Raw genomic sequence first — 20,766 nt, 5'->3', positions numbered from 1 at the left:
CGAAATTCAGGTGGTGGTAAAATAGTGAAGAAACCAATTCTCAGTTAGTCATCTCAGGAGGTACCTTCACTATATTCACTATATACACAATTCTTGTAAATGCAGCATAAGATTATTGCATAAATCAACTAAAAAACTACTTTTTATTACAGCATGTGATAATCTAGTGTGTGATATGGTTCGATTACACGACAGTTAAACTGTCATTCATTTTAACCACCAACTGTTGGCAGTATGAGCCTAAACATATAAATCCAAAATTTCAATACATTGAGCACAAGTTAGAACCCCTACTAGCCAAATCGTGGAAGTACAAGAAATACATTATAAAACCCTGGAAGCAAATACATCAACAAACATCACAAGCTTTGTTATGCCACGACAAAAGCTCTAGAAGTACCAGTAAAATGGCGAATTGACGACAAAAGGGCCTTCGAGGCACCAAAATGCCTTATTCTATATACACCTGGAGTTGCGGATTCTGGGATCCTCCATTCTATGGTAGCCTGACTTCGAGCACTGAGTTTAGCAGGTCTTGCCCACTTAAAGCGTAGGCAGAAATCATCATCGTCGTATGCTGGAACCCAAGAGTCCTTTCCTTGGAGAATCTCCACAAGAGCAAATGTACCCTCAGTCATGAGGTCGTTTCTGGGGCAAGCTGACCAGAAAACGACGGACACCATGTCACCCCTCTTGAAAGTGGAATTACTGGGGACATCAGTGCTGACGTCCCCAAATTTTATACCCGGAGGGGTCGTGTCCATAACAACTGGAGTTAGCAAGCTTATTTGCTTGTCAAGAAGATCTGGGGGTTGTGGGCCTGGTCCGACAGATTGGCCACTGATCAGAGCCGTTGCAAGTTTCTTGAACTCCTGAATGTAGGCACTGAGAGTGTGTGGACCAAATAGAGTGGAAGCACCCTGAGAAGTTTAAAAAAAAAGTCACCGAAGGCACTCCAACATAGCTTAATATATCTTTTTGGGTTAATTTGAGTATCATACTGCAGCAGGATTTGACCAGAACAGTGATAGCAGATCAAGGATATATGAATTGATGTCACTATAGTTCATAGCACGGTCCTCATTAATAGAAACACAGTAAACAAGTCCGAGGTTTACAGCCTTAAAATGAGAAATGTGCTTCTGATATGGAGTGTGTGAATTAAAGATTCAGGTTAAAGAAACAACACTCTGGTAGGCTACCTAAGAAGAAATATGTCTCAAACATGACTCCTCATTTTGAGAATATTATCTGACTACTGACCTCGTATCTCTGCATATCGTACTCTTCAAAGGTAGTGACGTATTGTGAATACGTGTTAGTCAACCCAGCTATTACAACATGCGTGTTGCTACTGAATTCTCCATGTCCTCCGCTCGTGAGAGCCATCTTCACAGCATCTCGGAGACGCCTCCCAGCCATTGTTGTAAATTCTGTCAGACACAAAAAGAGAGCGAAGAAACAATAAATTCACGAGTTATGAGAACCATATTAATCGTGAAATGCCCATAGCTCTACTGGAAAACCACAACACCAATCAAAAATTGGGTTCCATGTACCAAATTGGGGAATTCAGTTCCATTGCAGCAGAAAAAGCTGCCAGAGGAATGGATGGTCATGAGTTGGTTCTGGATGAAGCCAATAGATTGGCAGTGCCAAGAAACAAAACCAAAGAAAAAAACAATACGCTGAAGGTGAGTTCACTTCAAGGTAAAAATTGGTTTCTAGTAGCCATTAAAATGGTTTTTGAAAAAGAGAAATGAACAGAAAAAAATAGAACTTAGGCACGCTACCAAAGTAGAATATTTAACTCTGACAACTCTAATTGCTCTATTTTATTTCTATCGAAAAAACAGGCAACATGGAAACAGTACTCATCATAATTAAAGTATAATGTAATCTGATAACTTGAAAAAACATTTATATTCTGTTTGGTAGAAGATCAAGCTGGGAGGAAGGAGAAGGCGGGGAAGGAAAGATGAAGATAGCTTACTGCATTTGGTGTATAGAAGGGAGAACCTAAAGGAAACGTGGAAGGAGTATAGAGTAAAACCCTCTGACCCAACTAAAATTACTCCCTGGCCAACCAAAATGTATCAGTCATAAAATGAGAGCAGAACGGAAAGGAAAAAAAGGGTTATTCTTTTTCTCTTACTTTCTTTGGGTAGGTAGGCTACTCATGCACCCACTATTGCCCATAAGAGAACTTGAACCCTCACTCTTCCATTTGGAAGGAGGATGATATACCACTTGAGCTTGAGGCTCGATAACTAAAAAAATAAAAAGAACTTGCAACAAGCAACCCGTAGCAAAATTACTATTAGGATGTGTTTGTTTCATTGAGAACAACCCAATAGCAATGGTAACTAACGGTGCTAATTGGTATGGTACACATCGACCTAATTCATGTCCTGGATCAGGGTTGAAGTTGACCTAAAACCTGACCAGGAGAGTGTGTTGAGGTAAAATACCTCTATATTAAATCATAATAATTTGAATTTTGATAAAAATTAGTTGGTTAAGTTTAGTAAGCCAAAGTTTTTGTTTTGAATTTCTCCATCTCCAGTACAAGTAAAGTTCAAGCATTTTAGATGAATCCATTCTGCTATCTTAAATTAAAATTTCACTGGAATTGAAGCCAGCAAAACTTGACCTATCCACAAATCTGAGGGCTGACCTCAGCCAAGTGCAACAGAGCCCAACTTGCACCTATGGCAATAGAGACAAAGTCACTCTTCAACATTTCAGTTGAAAAGGCTGTGTTCTATAACCTATATATGAAGAGAAAGCATTTACTTCTTCATCTAATTAACTTAAAATAACATTCAACCGGGAATCAAGACATAAATATCTAAAACAGCACCATTAACCTTGAAGCAATGAGGGAAGAAGAAGAACCAGGAAAGCCACATACCTCCAGGTACACTGAGAATAACTAGCTGCCCTACCCGGAGAATTTGAATGGGGAGTATTGAAGGCTGCAAAAAATATGATACGTTAAATAAATACATCAGTAGACTTAGTGGAAATAATGAATAGACTGGTGATCGGAGGTGTCTGAACAGTCTATTTTACAGTCGCAGACGAATGAGAATAAGGTGCAAGCAGGATGGAGTCAAGAATGGTCCCCATTACACGAACGCGAATATTCTCTATTTCGTTATCAATAACACAACATAGACATGGTTTCAGATAAATAAATAAAAAAAGTCATTTGACTCAACCTCCTTTCCCAAAAACAAACACATCAGAACAACATTAAATGGCAAAGGGTTTTGACATCAGAAAAGGTTTATTATATCAGATGACTAGACTCTTCCATTCAGATCTCTCTTTTCTTTAAGAAATCCACAATAACATACCATTACATTATTTTTTTATACAAATGCCACATTTATGGGGATATTTACCATCACCATTCTTGCCTTTATCATATATGAATAGTCAAGTCACATGAATTCTCTTTTTCCATTTTTTCTATTACAATCCAATTTTCCTATTATATTCTATTTTTTCTAGTCATATTTAATTACTTCATGCCGTGTTAGTTTCAATCAGCCTCTTTTACCTTCTATACAAAACTAATTGCATCCGCGGGTTACATTGTGTATGTCCATACTTGTTTTTCTTATTTTATCAGTAAATGGCTTCACTCCTAATTTTTCAACCTTCTCTTCTAGTCACTTTGATAATTCATCTCAATATTTCTTGTATATTTTTTAACACCCAACACTTGGACTCTTTATATGATAGTTGGCTTAATGACTGTTAAGTAGAATTTTCCTTTTTAACCTATTGGATATACTGATGCACCTTATTCAAACCATTTAACTTCTCTGCAGCTTTGTGGACATATTAGAATGGAATAATCCACCAAATCCCTAAAAGAAACTCACCTTTAACTCATACCAGACTTATCTCAGAGGAGACATGAAAAAAAAAAAAAAATCATCTTTCCTGGGCCCACATGAGTTGCATAAAAACTAAAGGCATTCAAATGTATATCTCAGAGACTAGATTAAGGAATGACACCAGCAAAATTTTATTATTAATACGGTTACAAAATTGTTTGTATCCAACGGAAATATAGTTATATAGAACATTTCATCTTTTCTAAGTCCACTCAACTTCTATAAAAACCAAAGGCTTTCAAATGTAAATTTCAGGGAATGCATCAAGGAGTGGTACCGATAAAATTCTAGATCCATATAGCTCAGCACTAGCCCTCTAGAAGACTAGAATCTTTAACTAGGCATAAAAATGGTTAAATGTTTTCTCATCTAAATCTCAGTGGATGCATTTGGTAACCAATACTTGGGTTGTACTATCAAAACTGAAGTAACTGTTAAGTTATTCATCTTGAGTTCAGAAAGCACCATTGATGAACCCTTCATAATTGGAAACTCTAAAAGTAAATAAATTGTAAGCCCATTATAAGAAAAAGTCCAAGGATTGCAACTCACCGCCCAATCATACGGCTCCTTCATTTCACCAGTATCAAGCAAAATAGGCTTTGGACGTTGACAATCAATTTGCTCCTTGTTAGGTGCTTTGAGTAAGCTGCCAACCAACCTCCAAAATGCATTCCCCTGAAGAGAAATCAATAAACATTATAGCCACTTCAAGTAGACAGGCATCATGATATAGAGAGAGTAAAATTATGTTACCTGGTCGTCGCCTTGCTTAAAATCAAAAGCTCCAGGTCCATCAGTTGTACCTGCGGCAAATGCAAAACCCATTGCAGCAGGACATGTTTTACCTTTTCCTTGCACCTCAAGATTGGAGAAATTCAAATAAGTGTGACGATAGTCAATCTTCCCTTTCAACTGCTCAGACGCTTTAGTGAAAAGATCCACAGCCTTTCTGAATTGCCTTTCTCCAATGATACGAGTACTCTCAAATTCATCCGGGTAACTGCAAGAAAAGCCAGAGATAAGATTAGTTTCACAGCAATAAGGTCAGATAATCTTAGCATGGTGAATAATGCATACCCTGGTCCCCGACCATAGCACAACTCATTCTTTCCACCGCAAGTACTGTGATTAAAGTCGCATGATAGCCCAGTATCTATGCAGAATGCACCAAGCACATTTGGGCTAACGTCACCGCAGTTTGATTGACAAAATGCAGATACAAATCTAGGCTTATCAGCCAATCGGAGAGCATTCCTGACACGTCTTGCAACGCTCAAAAGCCTAGTAGCTGGTTTCCCGGAAGAAGATTGAAAAGAAGCAGCAAGCTCTAGTAACACGTGGTCTGCATTAAGTCAATGTCAAATATTTTAGTAAAGGACAAAAACTTTTTCCCTTTTCTTCTCATTATACCATAATCACATTGCTTAGATCCTTCAAATACACCTTGTACCTTCGTCAACTCAAAAATGGCATTGGTACAAGGTAGATTTGAATGCTCTGAGCAATACTATTGTTGTTTCTACAATGTGATTAAATATTTCTAAATAAGTATATTAAATTTATTTTTGAAATCATTTTAATCATATATATTGTATACAGTTAGGTCTCAGTGAGACCAATTTTTGCAACTCCAATTCCACATGAATGATGTTGGATTTTTTCCTGTCAACAGAGGTATGCTTCCGGTTTTACAAGGATCGTGGTTCGATGTTGTTTTAAAGCCATAAAAAGCACCAGCAACAGTACAATCATAGAAAATATAATTTTCATTTCTATGGCATAATATGCAGCGAATCACTTTAATAACCAAAAGTTCCAGACATTTTCTAATTCTGTTTTGATATACTGATATTGAGGAAGAGGAGCTATGACTTACAATTTTCATGAACACTCGGAATTATGGTTGAGACTCTTCGCGGGATATCATTGGCTTCAGATTTATCTGATGTGCTTTCAATACCATTATGATCAAACCAGTCTTCCATAAACCGTGCAGCAGCTCCTTTATTGTCCCCACTAATCAATGAGTTTGTACGACTCATAGAAGTTCCATGAGTTGCAAACCAGTTGAAGCTACCCACTGGACCCCATTCATCATCCACAAACTTCAGAAGGGTCATCTCCTTATCAACATCATACTTGAATTTACTGCGTTCAGCTGCAGGATTATTGAGATAAGCACTGGGACTTCGATTTATACCAGCATCTAAAAGTTCTCCTGTAAGTTGGAAGCCAAAAATCATGATAAGTAAAAGCAAATTCTAATATAGTGCAAATTTCAAAATTATAAGAGCATAGATGAAGTATAGTCCACAGCAAGATGACATGGTACCTATGTATTATAGTGCAATCAGATACGAAGTTGAGTTCTAGAAAACATTCCCTAGTGACCTTTTAAGTATCTTTCCTAAAGCAATCTATAAATCTAATAAAACTGCATGAAACCAGAAAATTAGATGTGTAACAAATTAAAGGAAAAATCAAGACCTACTGCTATGGAGATACGAAAAGCTCTGTCAGTTTAAATTCAGATACTATGGCCACATGAAGATTGGTAAGTCAAATGACCACAAGCAATTCAGCCAACTAATGCACCGGGATAAACCTCGAGTTAGGGCAGAGCATCCACTTTTTAAAATACACATTAAAAAATATATACATAAACAAATATTTATATATATATATATATATATATATATATATTGGAGGCAAGAAAAAGGCCAATATTGTTAAAATTTCCAACAACAAAAAAGAGCATAAAGGGTCATTACCCAGTGTGGTCCCCGTTAATTGACATGCTAGATAGAGACCTAACTTTTGGCATTTTTTTGACATATATGAGAAGTTCTAACAGATTATGAGACATAATTTAAATATATGGAAATTGTGTTGCTGATCAGTGGCATCTGCCATCAATTCCCAAATCATCACCCAGCAAATATTTAATGTGATCACAAGGTTTTAAAATTGAAACAGATAAGAGAATCTGGTTGTGTTTCACAATTCCAATCATAAATGATTTGATTTGTGATTTTTTTGCTAAAAAGGGAAAGACGGTAGAAACTATAAGTTTGAAGAATAAAAGAATTTTTTTCCTTTAAAGAACCCCCAGAAAAAAGTTAATCAGGTCAGGCATTTCTGACTAACTATATGAAGCACATACCCCAAAGGAAAAACCAGATTGGGAAAAACAAACTCAGTCACATTTTGACAAATGAAGCACATGGTTATGACTTTTGAGCATTTTAACACTAACTGAGGTGAGCCTAGAGTTCAAGCATCAATTATCTTTTTACTGGTCAAATTTCAATAACCGCAAGAAGTCCATATTCTAGAAAAGTAACGCCTCAGGATCTTTAATTTATGTGAGCAATAGCTAGAAAATACAGGAGCTCAAGACTTTTAAAGAGAACATCCGTTGGCATCATGTATGATAGAGGAAAGGAAGAGAAGAAGACAAAAAAAAAAGGATACCTTCGAAGTTTTAGTTGTTCACAAATTGTCTCAAACTTACTCCACTCATCAAGATAACTGAATTCAACAAACAAAAACAAAAACCAAGCAATCCTTTTTCTTCTTTATCGCCTCATTATGCATAAATGTGCAGATTTCTACATCTATTATAGACTCAGTCATTTTATCATGCATTAAACAAGTTGGGGAGAGTAAAGAGTGCCTTTGCGTTACCAGTATTCACAAAAATTGATCCCGGACGGAGATTATCATGAGCTTGTATGATACTTTGCTCAATGCCATCAACAATGGCATCAAATGATTGGCGGACAAATCCAAGAGATGTAACAATATAAACAACATATTGTAGATATCCCCCAGGACCAGCATGGGTGTGAATACCACTTATAGCAACATTCTTTTCAGTATATAGGTTCCCATATCTGCAAAAGTAATATCATCAATTATTTCAGTTGAAGTCTAGGACATATAAAACACACTATCAAAATCCAATCGTAAGCCATGAGCAAGAATATATCCAATTCATTATTCCAAACGCCCCTCGTATCAAATTGTTAGGAGTTCTTGTAAAGCATTTGCACTTTTTCCTTTTTCTTTTCTCTCCTTCCTTTTTTTTTTCTTTTTCTTTTTCTTTTTGACAATTTGTTTAACGAAAGAGTAATAAATAGTGGATCAAATACACATTAGCACAATTTATTGATATAATGATTACCTTGCCTTCAACCTCTCAAGCACTTTAATTGTCACAAGTTGTGAGGCCATGCAAGCATCAAGATTCACAAATACTACACGGTTCCCCTGCGGCTCTGCCACAATAAAGGACCGAGCTCGCAACCGGAAATGAACGCCAGAAGCTGTCTGATCTGTGTTAGCATATCCCATCATGTTGACATCAGCCGCAGGTCCTGTAATGTCATAGCTTCCAAGCCCAATTAAGTAATTGGAAGCTGTGAGTACTCCTCTATTATACAGTAGCAAGAGTAGCAGTGAAAACCAAAACCATATTATTGCATGTGGTCTCCGAGCATTAAGAGTCAAAGTAGAAAAAAACTTCATCATTGCTCCACCAAGTTGGCGCAGTTGAGCTCAATCTGTCAATATATAGTCAGCAGAAAACAAACATAAATATAAAACTTCATCAATTTCTTAAAATGAATCTTAAATGAGGCATATCAGTTGCCACTATGTATTGCAAGACATGGTTTACAAAATTGACAATTAACAATCTTCTTGTTTTACCAAAATCTATACTACTATTGTATTATATAAATGTCTAGAGGTTTTTTACTTTTTATATACATTTTTTAATGAAAATTTGAATTCATTCATTTATTCAGAAGTCAAGTTTGTCGCTGAATTCTGAAAATTCACAACTAATATTACATCAAATCTCAATACTCATCGCTTTCTCTATACATCCACAATGTTTGAAGTGCCTAAAACATAACCAAAAAAAAAAAAAAAAAACGTAAACACGCATTTCTTATAGAGGTTGGAGTCTACCTTCACTGAGACTTTCCTCTTTCATTCCTGTGTGATATAAACATGTAGATATTATCAAAGTGGATACTCTTCTCTGTTTCTTCTTCATTTTTTCGTTTTTTTTTTTTTTTTTGACGATGTCTTTTTTGTAATTTGGCAGGTCATTTAGAAAGTCGCATACAGATAAGGTGATGTCATACCTTTTCAATTAAAAACTTACTTTGATTGTATCTATTTATATTTTGGTATTTTTTTTATCATAAATTCATGCTTATGTTAATTTTTGCTATTATTGTTTAGTTGCACTGAAATTCATTATCATAAAAAGTTTATAAACTTGTAATTTTTGTACACTTATGTTACATAAGGACTTTTAAAAGTTATGGTTGAGCAATAAGCCAGGATGGTTAATTTTAGATTTGCTGCAATTAAGATTTTTTAATATGTGTATTGCATGTGCACTTTTACTGGTTTTTATAGACACAATTTTTTTTTTTTTTTTTTTTTTCAAATAGCTATGTACAAAAAGACATAACTATGCCTATTGTATGGCATGTGCGATTTTTAATAGTTTCAGTGCCTAAAATAGCTTTGAATGATCCATCAAATTTAAAAATAATAAATATAACTACAACATTTTATTTATTTTCCAGGAACTCGGACACAAAAGTATACTAAATTGTGGGATTCATGAACAAATATTTTTGTTATCATACATGAATGAACCAACCAAATTGATGAAACAAAATTTAAGGATAAATTTGAAAATTTTGATCCTTATCTTTTTGTAAACCAAATTCAATGCTTGATTTATGAAAAAATTAAATGCTTATCCAAATGAACACATTTGATAACTCCATTTAATTATTACTTAAAATAATAATTTTCACTTAAAATGGGATAAATATTACTTTCAAGTAGTTTCAACTAGCATCTCACTAGGCCGTTCAAAAAGTTATTGGTTAACAATATTTCCTCTTTGAAAAAACTCTTCCTTTCGGGCATTACCCAGTGGCCTCCTAGTTGGTAAAACGTCCAGCTCCCTGAGCCGGTCTGCCGTGTTTGAGTCCCCCTCCCCCTAGTTTGTCAGGATAAAAAATAAAAAGAAAAAGAAAAAATCCCTTCTTTTCAACTGTTGACCAGAAAAAAAGCAAATTCTGCCCACAGACAAACAAAATAAGATTTAAAAACCAATCAAATTATACACACAAACAGAACTATGAAGAAATGCCAAGACAAACAGAATGAAATATTGAAACAGATGTTGAAATTTCTTCAGACATCAAAACACAACATATATACACACAAACAGAGTCTATGTATATACACGGAGCCAAAAATAGAACCCTAGACCAAAAAATAACAAGATAATGAACAGCAATTTTGACGGAATTAAATCATGTACCTTAGTGGCACTCCATAGATATTCAATCCTATCACAGCATATGCTGATCCAATCGCCTCCGGAAGCTATATATATATAGAGAGAGAGGGGTAGATGAGTGGTATAAGAGAAGAAGGCTAACAACGCTTCTTAGTGGAGTCAAGACTCGGGAGGAAGAAAACGAATTAGTAGTAGCTGAGAAGCCAAGACTGTTCGTTTTTATAGCTCGAAGCTAATATTTTGGATCCACTCTGGCGGGTTTTGATGAGTGCATGGAATTTATCATACAGTCCTGGTGAGATTAATAGGATCCGGATCCTACCAGAAGAAAAGGGGTTTTTTTTTGTGATGTGTCTGTGGTGGGGATATATCGAGTAAGCTAGCAGCATTTATGTTCCCCAAACTGCTCCAACAGAAAGCAAACAAAGCGTTAAAACCTAGTAATTTTTTATTGTGTGTGGGACTTGAGATTTTTATCAAGCTTGCTTCCCGACATTTATGTTCCCCAAACTGCATCAAGGTAAACAAAACTAATTACTCTTACATGTGAAAGAAAAAAAAAAATATTACCTTACATGAAAATTGAAAGGAAAATTATTATTATTTTATGTTAATTAAAGTGATTTATTTGATCAATAATAAGTTTTAATTGGTTATGTATGTAAAATATAAAGAAGTAATTTTTTCAATTTCTTATATTTAATAAAGATGATTAATCAAAAGTGATAGGTGAAACAATTAACTTTGACTATTCGACTAGTGGAAGCTGAATTATGTCAGCATAATCTCTAAGAATTCAGAGACATATTTATTTATGTTGAATTTATCATTTTTTTATAATCACTATTTTATTATCTTATCATTTCAAATGATTATCATTTCACTCTCATTCACAGACAGCAAGAGGTTATAGGTTTAAATTGTTGCTCTTATTAAATTGTTCTCGATTGTGATATTTACATTATTCATGAATGAATGAAAATAAACAGAATTGAAATAAAGGTAAAGAAAGAGCTAACCTTAAACTAATGACTGCGCTGCCACAATCGGACAACTAATATCTCATATATTTTTTATTATTACTCAACCTTCCGTCTTTTACTTTAAACAGTGACAAAGGTCAAATGAACCATAAAACATGTAATGAAGCAAATTTTAATTGAGACAGTCGAATCAAATTCTAAAACAAATATTGAACTTATGCTTCATTTGTTTTGATGTTCAGCTAATATATATATATATATATATATATATATATATATATATATATATATATATATTCGAGATTGAGCGTGTAAAATAATTTATCTAAAATTAATGAATAAGTATTTTTTGGTAAGTTTTAATAAATAAAAAAACTTATTCTGTAAGTTTTAATAAAAAATTTCTTCATAAATATTTAAGACAACTGAATACAAAATAATACATACAAACAAACGGAGTCTTAATCCAAATTTAATTTAATCTAATCTAACTCTGTTTTTTTTTTTTTTTTTTTTTTTTGGTTAAAATTAATCCAACTCTGTTGATAAAACTCAAATTACTGACTCTTGGCACATCCAAATGGGCTCCCAAATGGATCGTGTTTCGGATCCAACCCAGCAGTGAATACCGAACACTTAGATGGTAAGGTTTGTGATAGCATTATTTCAATTTCAAGTCATGCCACACAATGTGCTAATATCTCATTTTTTTATAGGTTTCAATTGAATTCTTCAAGCTAATGACTGCGCTGCCGACAGCTAATATCTCATTTTTTATTATTATTATTATTATTACTCAACCCACTATATTTTACTTTAAAAAGTAAAAAAAGTAAAATGAACCATAAAACATATAATGATGCAAAATTTAATTGAGACAATCGAATCCAAATCCTAAAACAAATATTGAACTTAAGCTTCATTTGTTTCACCTTAAGGTAAAATGTATATAATTTTTTTTTTGGGTATTTAGCAAAGGTGGAGGCCGAAGTTGAGGTGAAATTCAGCGGATAGAGCGTTTAAAATAACTTGCCTAAAATTAATAAACAAGTTTTTTTTTTTTTGTTAAGTTTTAATAAAAAATTTCTTCATAAATATTTACGACAACAAAATACAAAAAAAATAGAAAAATATTTTTTTAAAAATATTTTACATACAAACAAACAGAACCTCCATCCGAATTTAAAAATATTTTACATATAAACAAACAGAACCTTCATCCGAATTTAATTTAATTTAATTTAATTTAATCTAACTCTATTAATAAAACTCAAGTTACTGATTCTTACCATATCCAAGTGGGTTCCCAAATGGATCATGTTTCGGATCCAACTAAGCAGTGAATAGTGAAATACTTAGATAGTAAGTTTTGTGATATAATTATTTCAACTTCAAGTCATGCCACGCAATGTGAATTTAGGTTTCAATTCAATTCTTCATCATTGCGTCACATGGTGGTGCTAATTGGGTAAGGGTCACAAAAGTGTGTTCCCATTCAATTTTTGTCAGCGTGGCATCATGTTTTTGATCTGGCATTTTATAGCGTACGGTGTTGTGTGGCCAAGGGCTGCTAGCTGTTCAAACTTGAGCGCAAACACAGCACCAGCATTCATCCAAACATGTCATAATAAATGGAAATAGCAATGAAACTCCAGTGGGACCCACTTGTACCACGTCACAGATAATTTGGTTGGTGGTCGATGTCAATTTTAACCCATACGGACCTTACCTCTCCTCTCCAACTATTACACGTATATATGGAAGTATGAAAATATACACACCATCATCATATTTATCTTTATCTTGAATGGGAAAGAGCAAGTGGGGGATAAGTAATTAAACTAATTTTAAAGTGGTCCTTTTGAATAAAAGAAATTAATCTTTTAAAAGAGAAAATTAATATAGCGAACTACATATCACCGTATGATTCAAGATAGAAATTACAAAAATTATTTTATGATGTTTATCTCTGCTAGTGAAGTTATTCTTATTAATTCAAATTCGTCCAATTTCGAACTCAACTCATTTAATCATTAATGTTTAAAGAAATATTCTATTATGGGCAATACTCTTCTCTAATTTCAATATTCATTTCTTTTTTGGTTTTATAATTATAGATAATGCGTGCATTTCTGATTAAAACCAAACCTCTGAGTAGACAAATATTATCTTATATAAGTCAGAAATTTTTTCTTTTCAAGATGGTATTAAATTTTAGTAACACTTTTCAAGTGAGAAATAATAATGAGTTAAAAGGTAGTATGTAAATTTATCTGTAATTAGGGTATTATTAAGTGGGTTAATTGATAGAGCGTTTAGGTCTCCGAACGGATGTGCTCGTATTGGAGTCTTTCCTACCTTAATTTAAGGGTTTTTCAAGAAATGACATGGCTCCGTTTGTTTGAACGTAAAATGTTTTTTGAAAAATGTTTTTTGTTTTTTTTGGTGTATGGTTATCGTAAAATATTTATGAAGAAAAAAATATTAAAACCAAACAAAAATAACTTATTTATCAGTTTTTGAAAAGTTATTTTGTTTAAAAGACTCAACCTTTGCTAAATATCAAAAATTAGAAATAAAATAAAATAAAATATTTTACCTGAAATAAGAAAAATATTTTTTAAATAAAATATTTTACATCCAATCAAATAGAACCTTAATGAAAAAGATTGAAGGGTACAAAAAAAAAAAAAAAAAAAAAATGACAATCATATGGAATAAAGCAACATAAATCTTCAGCTCCTTAAATTTAATATCTTGGATTCCATCACAAAATTGGGTGGTTGCATTGGTCATACAGCTGGGCCAACCTCAAGTCATTATAACAATATTCACCACACTATTTATGCAACAACAAATTAACCACCTAACCCTATTATTTTGGCATCACCAAGGATAAATGATCCTCCAACTGTATACACTGAAGTTGGAAGTTCATAACCACAGTTTTTTGCATGTCATCGCAGGGTCCTTCAATGTTTTTCGTACCTTATTCTTCCAACAAGCAGGGCTTGAATACCTCTAATTAGATTTTATTTGTACATTCCAAACACAAATTAGACTTAAAGTGTTACGAAAGGGAGTTTGTCCCACATCGAATCCGGATGGAAAAATAAATGAATATAAATGTATGAGTATACAGCACTACTCAATAATTTAATCTTTTGAATAAATAGGCAAGCGCCCACCCGTTAACGTTAGTATCAAAACCAGACTCAATGTTTGACCGCCAAGCCTCTTGCCCAAAGGGCATCTGTGTCTTTATCCCGGATAAACAGCATGGCCCGAGTCACAACGAGGGGCATTACAAAATCAGCCAGATGAAAAAATAAAATTACTACTTATAATGCATGAGCATAAGTACTCAATTACTTACCCTTTCGGACTTTTTACATAAAGACACCATGTACAAATATGAGATAGAAGAGTTGTTAGGCCATTCTAATCTATTATTTATACGCGTGACGTAATTGTCAGAGAATGTTAATGAACCAAATGTCGTCAAGTTATAGATTAGTTGTTAATACACTTTTGTCTGTGCCGTCATGGCAACACTGCGTAGACAGATTTTATTATCAAATTAAGAAAGATGATGGGTTATCAAATTTTATAATGTGATGGTGTCACAAGAAATTCTAACTTCAGACCTATGTGAGTGGTTTATATGCATTATTGGATCCATTCCTTAATAACTTAAGATGTCTAAGATTTGATGATTACCAAAATTGTTTCAGAAAATTCCATGACAATAAATGTTGCATTGTCTTCGTACTCTTAACTAAAAAACCAAAATTGTTTCAGAAAAGTCTATGACAATAAATGTTGCCTTGTCTTCATGATCTTAACTGAAAATATTGTGTGACTATATGCCTTGTCTTCACGCTATAATTCAAAATTGTTTATTATTATTATTATTATTATTATTATTTTGGATTTTGGGTTAGGCTCCAGCTTGATTACTCATAGGAATAAAAACTGCGTGCGTGAGTTTCTTCATTCTTGTTGCAGTTAAATATGTATATACATATATCTATATCTACTGAAATTGGTGAAAATTCTCTCTCTATCTTTCTCTCTGCAACACCCCTTTTCCCCTTTTGTTTTTTCTCCCTGCTCCCTTCTATGGGAGTGGGGAGGTGCCGTTTTGCCTCCCACAGGTTCCTTCATCCTGTTTTTTCTCTCCTCGCCGTCGTCGAGGTTCGCTGTGAGCAGCATCTCTCACATTTCATCGTGAGTTTTTGTTCCAGATCTCTTGATCTGCGCCGTATCCAAGGGTGGATGGTTACTGCATCGCCGGAGATGGGTCTATTGCCTAATCCTTTTTGGAGCTTTTTGCAATTTTGCGATGGGAGTGAATCTTATGCATCTACGCACTTTGCCAGTGTCTGCCGTATCTAATGCTTGTGCTGGTGTGTTCAATCCTCTTTAGGTCATCTCCGGCGATCGTTCTGTGGCCGTTCTGTGGCTTTTTCGATGGGTCCACCAATGACATCATGGCTGACGTTTGGGCATGATAGTTTCGAGGTTCTATTTTCATTGCTGGTGGGCCCGGTCCTTGGCTATGCTAACGCCTTCTAGATTTATGGTGTTGTCAAGGCTGTGATCTTGACATATGTGGGAGTTAGTTTTGCTTTGGATTGTTGTTTGTGTATGTGTTTCTTTGTGTATGGACTTCTGTTCTTGTCTTGTAGATGTCGTATGGCATGGCGGTTCTCTTGCCAGGATTAAATAAAAAAAAAAATTGGTGAAAATTGCCAGATGTGTTCATTGGTACTTGTGGAATGTTTGGAATGCTTGTGTCTTTGGTTCGAAGTTTTGGTCAATTTAGCACATTACGTAGGGTAGTATCAGTGTTTTATGGCCTTCAACAAGTGATGGTTCAGGTAATGGTGGAATGAGTAGTATTAATTAATGATTTTAAGAGCTGGTGTTGCAGACTATATATATATATATATATATATATTGAATGAAAATAGTAAAATATTGATGTGGTTGTTAATGGTTTGGCTGCCGATATCGCTGGCATGGTCTGGTAATTTATATTTGTGGCCCGCAATTATTAATGACTAATTGACTGTGGGTCTTAGTTTGGGCGAAACGTGAAATACTTTTATGGTGGCAAAGTCTTTGGACCCATATCTTATTTTACGGCGGTTTGTTTTAGTATTTGTCATATGCCTTTGTATAGTATTGGTTTGTTTAGTTATTTTGTGTAGAAAATAGAAAAAATAAAAAAATTATAGATCACAATGTGAAGCTAGTGACGTCCAACATGTGAAGCTAGTGATGTCCAAGGGTGGGCCTTATTGCAATGGTAAAATTGTTTCATTGTGATTTAGATGTCAAGAACTCATGGATGCAAAATTGAAAACAGCCTAGAGACCCATCGGCAGAGACGGATTTAGAAATTCATATGAGGGGGACAAATTTATATAAAATGGTTTTTTTTTTAATAATATTTCAATATGGGCAATTTCAAAATTTTATTTGCATAAATACAAAAAAGTACAAATTTAGAGGCGTAAAATGCAAAAACAAAAAATTTCAGTGGGGGGCAGATGCCCCCACTATAGATCCGTGCTTACCCGTCTGTTTCAGAGGCTTTTGCTTTTAGGGCACGCTTGGTTTTTGTCCAAAATCTTACCTGAGTTTGCATTTAGTATCCCATCTTAGTTAATGCATGCTATTATCAATGATAGTCATTACTAAGAATGGCAATGGAACGGTTTAGGACAGGAAACATTCCCATCCCCATCCTTATCCCTATCCCTGCTTAGAATAGCTATCTCTATCCCGCCCCAAAACCGTTTATTAAACTGGGCTGATAGGGATGGGGTAAGGACGAGTTTTGTATAGTATTTTAGTAATTGTAATACGAATCTAACGAAAGTAAATGATAAAACAAATTTTCAATTATGATAATAATTTTCGTTCTCTTATGCTGATAAAAATAAGATTCAACTTCTCAATTAAAACTCAAGACAAATTATTGTTGAAACATCAAAATAATATATAGAAATTTTCAAATAAGAATAATACAAAATAATATTTAGTGGTTAAAATAGAATAAATTAGGATTTGTTTATTATATACCTAATATTATTAAATATAAAATAAAGTATAAGGAAAAAATTGTAATTTAACATTATAAACGGGGTGGGGCGCGGCGGGTGACCTTTTCCCATCCCTGTCCCATAACCATGCGGGTTTTCAATCCTAACCCTCAATCCCGGCCCAAAAAAAAAAAAAAAAAAATTGTAATTTATCACTATAAACGGGGCGTGGCGCAGCAAGTGACCTTTTCACATCCCCATCCCATCCATGCGGGTTTTCAATCCTAACACCTATTCCCACCCCAAAACCATTTAACCACCCTTATAACTATTCTAAATGGGACGGTTACCCTAAGGGGCGAGGTATTTTGCCATCCTTAGTCACTGGTTGAATCTTTATGTCTGGTTTACACATCGGCAAAATATGCTTTGAGGATTAAAGTTAATGTACTTATTTATTTATAAAATCAAGTTTTTTAGTTTAAACATCAATTATTATTATTAATATTATTTGGAAGTTAAAGCAATTAACGCACACATCCTACCTCCACTGAGATTCAACCCCGACCTCTCATTTGGGGAAGAAGGGGTGATACTGCTGGGCCATTTGGTCCTTTGATAACATCAATTAATATTACTTTCAAGTGGTCATAGTGCACACAAATATTGGCCAAAATTATTGCATAAAGATGGTTTAGAGCAATTTAGAATTCAAATAATATAAATCAAACGATAGTTTTGAGATTTATTTTCGAAAGTCATATAGTAGTAATTTCAAATTTATTGAAGATCGTTCGTTCACATAAAAAATTTAAAAGGAAGTTAAATTAATGTTCTAATTGGTTAATTTCAATATTCACGGGAAAAATATTTAAAAGGTAATTAAGTTAAATTTTCATCAATTTATTTCAATGTTATGCAGTTTTCTTATCATAAGAAGTTTAAAACTCATCAAAGTCAATGGTGGAAGTTTATAATTTATTTTAGTATAGACTATAGACTCACCCAAAAATCAAATTGTGGTTTTAAGTTATTGATAATAGAAAGGAAAATTATATTTTGGTGACCAAAATGAAACATAATTGCTCCGTAGTGACTTTAAAGTCAAGAAAAGATGTCTAGTGGCCAATGTTGAAACTTAATTGATATTAAGTGACCATTTAAGGATAATTTGGTCAAAAGCACCTGAAGGTTTGATAAACATTTTAAAAATAAATTTTAGATGACAAAATTGTCATCCAATACAAATAATAACTCATTGAATTCATCCTCGTACTCTCTCTCTCTCATCCAATGTTTTCTTTTTTCCTTTTTAGCTTCCAATTTACCAATTTAAAAAATTAGGGTTTCTTTATGAACATTATCTCTTTTTCTACCCTTCTCTCTTTTCCAAGGCTCTCCACTATGATCGCAAAACATAATATTTACACTGGCAAATCAAAAAAAGAAGTTTCATCCCAAAATGCTCTTTATAGAATATTTATAGAGGTGGGTCCCTTCTCACTTTGTTGCTTTAATATATCATCTTTTTCTGAATGATTCTAAGGTTACGGCTACAAGATGTGGTTAAGGCTATTTAGTTAAACTAGGGTTGTGGATTACTCATTTTTGTCATTTGAAAGAGAAAGGTTAAGGGGCTGTGAGCCTTGTTTTAGTGCCTTCCCTCAAGGACGGGTTTGTGACCATCTTGTTGTATGTTTTGGCGATATAACTAGTATTAGATCAATTCAATATGTTAAGTTTGTCTTGCCTCTTAGAACCTTGAAGAAAACGATGTAGAACATCTGTCCTCAGTTCTCTCCCATCTTGGTCTTCTCTTCAGAGACCCACCCCGATAATGTGTCTTCTCTTTGTTAGTCAATTTAAGTAAGTGTTTATTTAACTTAATGTACAGGGTAAATTTGTCAACTTACATAATAATATATTATAAGAAGGTCATTTAGGTAATAAACTATCAAATGGTCACTTATTACTAATTAAGTTTTAGGTTTGGTGACTATTTACCTTTTCTTGACTTTATGGTCACTTTACACCAATTATGTTTAATTTTGGTCACCAAAATATAATTTTCCTTGATGACCAATGAACATTAATTTTTTTAATATATGTAGTTGAGGCTATTGAAATAAGTGATTAAGTAACTACAAATATTTAAATGGTAGTTGAAAATATAATTAAATTATTCACAATCACCCCTTCACATTAATTTATAAGATGGTTAAATTAATTTGGATGTCCATTCCAAAAAATTCAATAGTGAGATTATTTTGCATCCCAAATAAAAAGCAATGATGGAATCTTTTACACCAAAATATTTGGGAAAATGGTTTTTGAAGAAACTTGGTAAAACATTCTACTTGTAAACATTTTTCTTGGACAACTAAATACCCAAAAATGATGAAAAAAAAAAAACCTTTTCCCAACAAACATTTTACGCCCAAAAAAAAAAAAAAATGAAGCCTAAGTCGATTTAGTTGTGGTTTGTGATTACTGTGAGTGCAAGTTAGATGCACGATATTCAATGTTTGTCGAAGGTCATTTGCAACAAAATTTTGAAAATGTAGTTAAATTACTAACATTTTCATTCTTTAATTTCAATGTTCATTGCAAAATTTTAAAAGTCACACTAATGGTTCCATCCATTTATTTATTTATTTTTGCAATTGTATTGTTATGAAAATAAAGAATTAATTGAAGTTGATGGTTGAAATTCATGGAAATTTACTTTTTAATTTTTATTATTATTATTTTTTATGGCAAGATACAATTTTTTTTTTTTCCCTCGCAAACATAACAAAGTCTACAAAACAATGAGTAACGTAAAACATTCGTTCCGACCGCTAGGATGTGATCCAAATAACATACACCAAGCATTCTAGTTTTTAAGCAACTTCAGTATAATGGACTTGATCATCAATAAATATCCAAGACCGGGAATGGATGATCAATGCTACCAAAAAAGGAGTCCATAAGGGATCCTCAAAGGGAAGGGCTCTCCAAGTCGTCCATATCAACCACATATAAAACAAAGTTGTTAAAGCACACGACATTTAGAACTTTAATGTTTCTGTACTTGGGCCATTCTGTGTTCCTCCGTGCTCATGCATTATCACATAAAAGTGTACTAGGCCCAGGCCATATATAAAAATGTTAAAACCCCATTTCTGAACAGTAAAAGAAAGATCCTTCAGGGTGCAGCCCAATTACAATTGGGTCTTTTTTCGGAGTAACCCAATAATACTAATAGGATATTTGTTCGGACTAGTGGTTATCAACACCCGTGGGCTTAAACACATGTGGGCAAGATACCACTCACACGCCTACACCTCCCTGTGGGACTTCAACCCTTCAACTTTTTGCTTTGAAAGGTGACAAAGTTTACTTATGCTAAAAATGAAAGCTAAAAAAATAAATGAACGTATTTATTGATACGAATTGTTATATAACAACTCAAATGGGCTTCATTGGGCCTGATT

At 33.7% G+C, this 20,766-nt stretch overlaps 1 protein-coding gene across 1 annotated transcript; it reads right to left on the bottom strand.

Moving 5' to 3' along the window:
* Positions 1-120: 120 nt before the first annotated feature.
* Positions 121-10,489, bottom strand: LOC132307159 (neutral ceramidase 2-like). The gene is made up of 10 exons (XM_059804840.1): positions 10,276-10,489; positions 8,101-8,479; positions 7,602-7,810; positions 5,791-6,132; positions 4,992-5,256; positions 4,668-4,914; positions 4,464-4,589; positions 2,915-2,978; positions 1,264-1,433; positions 121-920 (listed from the first exon to the last, which is right to left on the bottom strand). Exons 2-10 carry the CDS (start codon positions 8,445-8,447, stop codon positions 372-374), a joined length of 2,319 nt encoding a protein of 772 aa, XP_059660823.1. The 5' UTR covers positions 8,448-8,479; positions 10,276-10,489; the 3' UTR covers positions 121-371.
* Between the last annotated feature and the right edge of the window lie 10,277 nt (positions 10,490-20,766).

Source organism: Cornus florida, unplaced genomic scaffold (genome assembly GCF_030987335.1).
Source record: "Cornus florida cultivar Cherokee Brave unplaced genomic scaffold, ASM3098733v1 CherokeeBrave_3.0.0_Hap2_Chr05, whole genome shotgun sequence".
Lineage (NCBI taxonomy): Eukaryota > Viridiplantae > Streptophyta > Magnoliopsida > Cornales > Cornaceae > Cornus > Cornus florida.
The sequence above is the reverse complement of the archived record's forward strand: the minus strand, read 5'-3'. Positions and strand labels throughout refer to the sequence as shown.

Excerpts from the sequence above, each read along its gene's own strand:
- LOC132307159 (XM_059804840.1), bottom strand. The coding sequence starts at position 8,447 with ATGATGAAGTTTTTTTCTACTTTGACTCTTAATGCTCGGAGACCACAT. Across the intron at positions 4,590-4,667 it reads TTAAGCAAGGCGACGACCAG|GGGAATGCATTTTGGAGGTT; the intron begins GTAACATAATTT and ends ATTTCTCTTCAG. Across the intron at positions 1,434-2,914 it reads TATTCTCAGTGTACCTGGAG|AATTTACAACAATGGCTGGG; the intron begins GTATGTGGCTTT and ends TGTGTCTGACAG.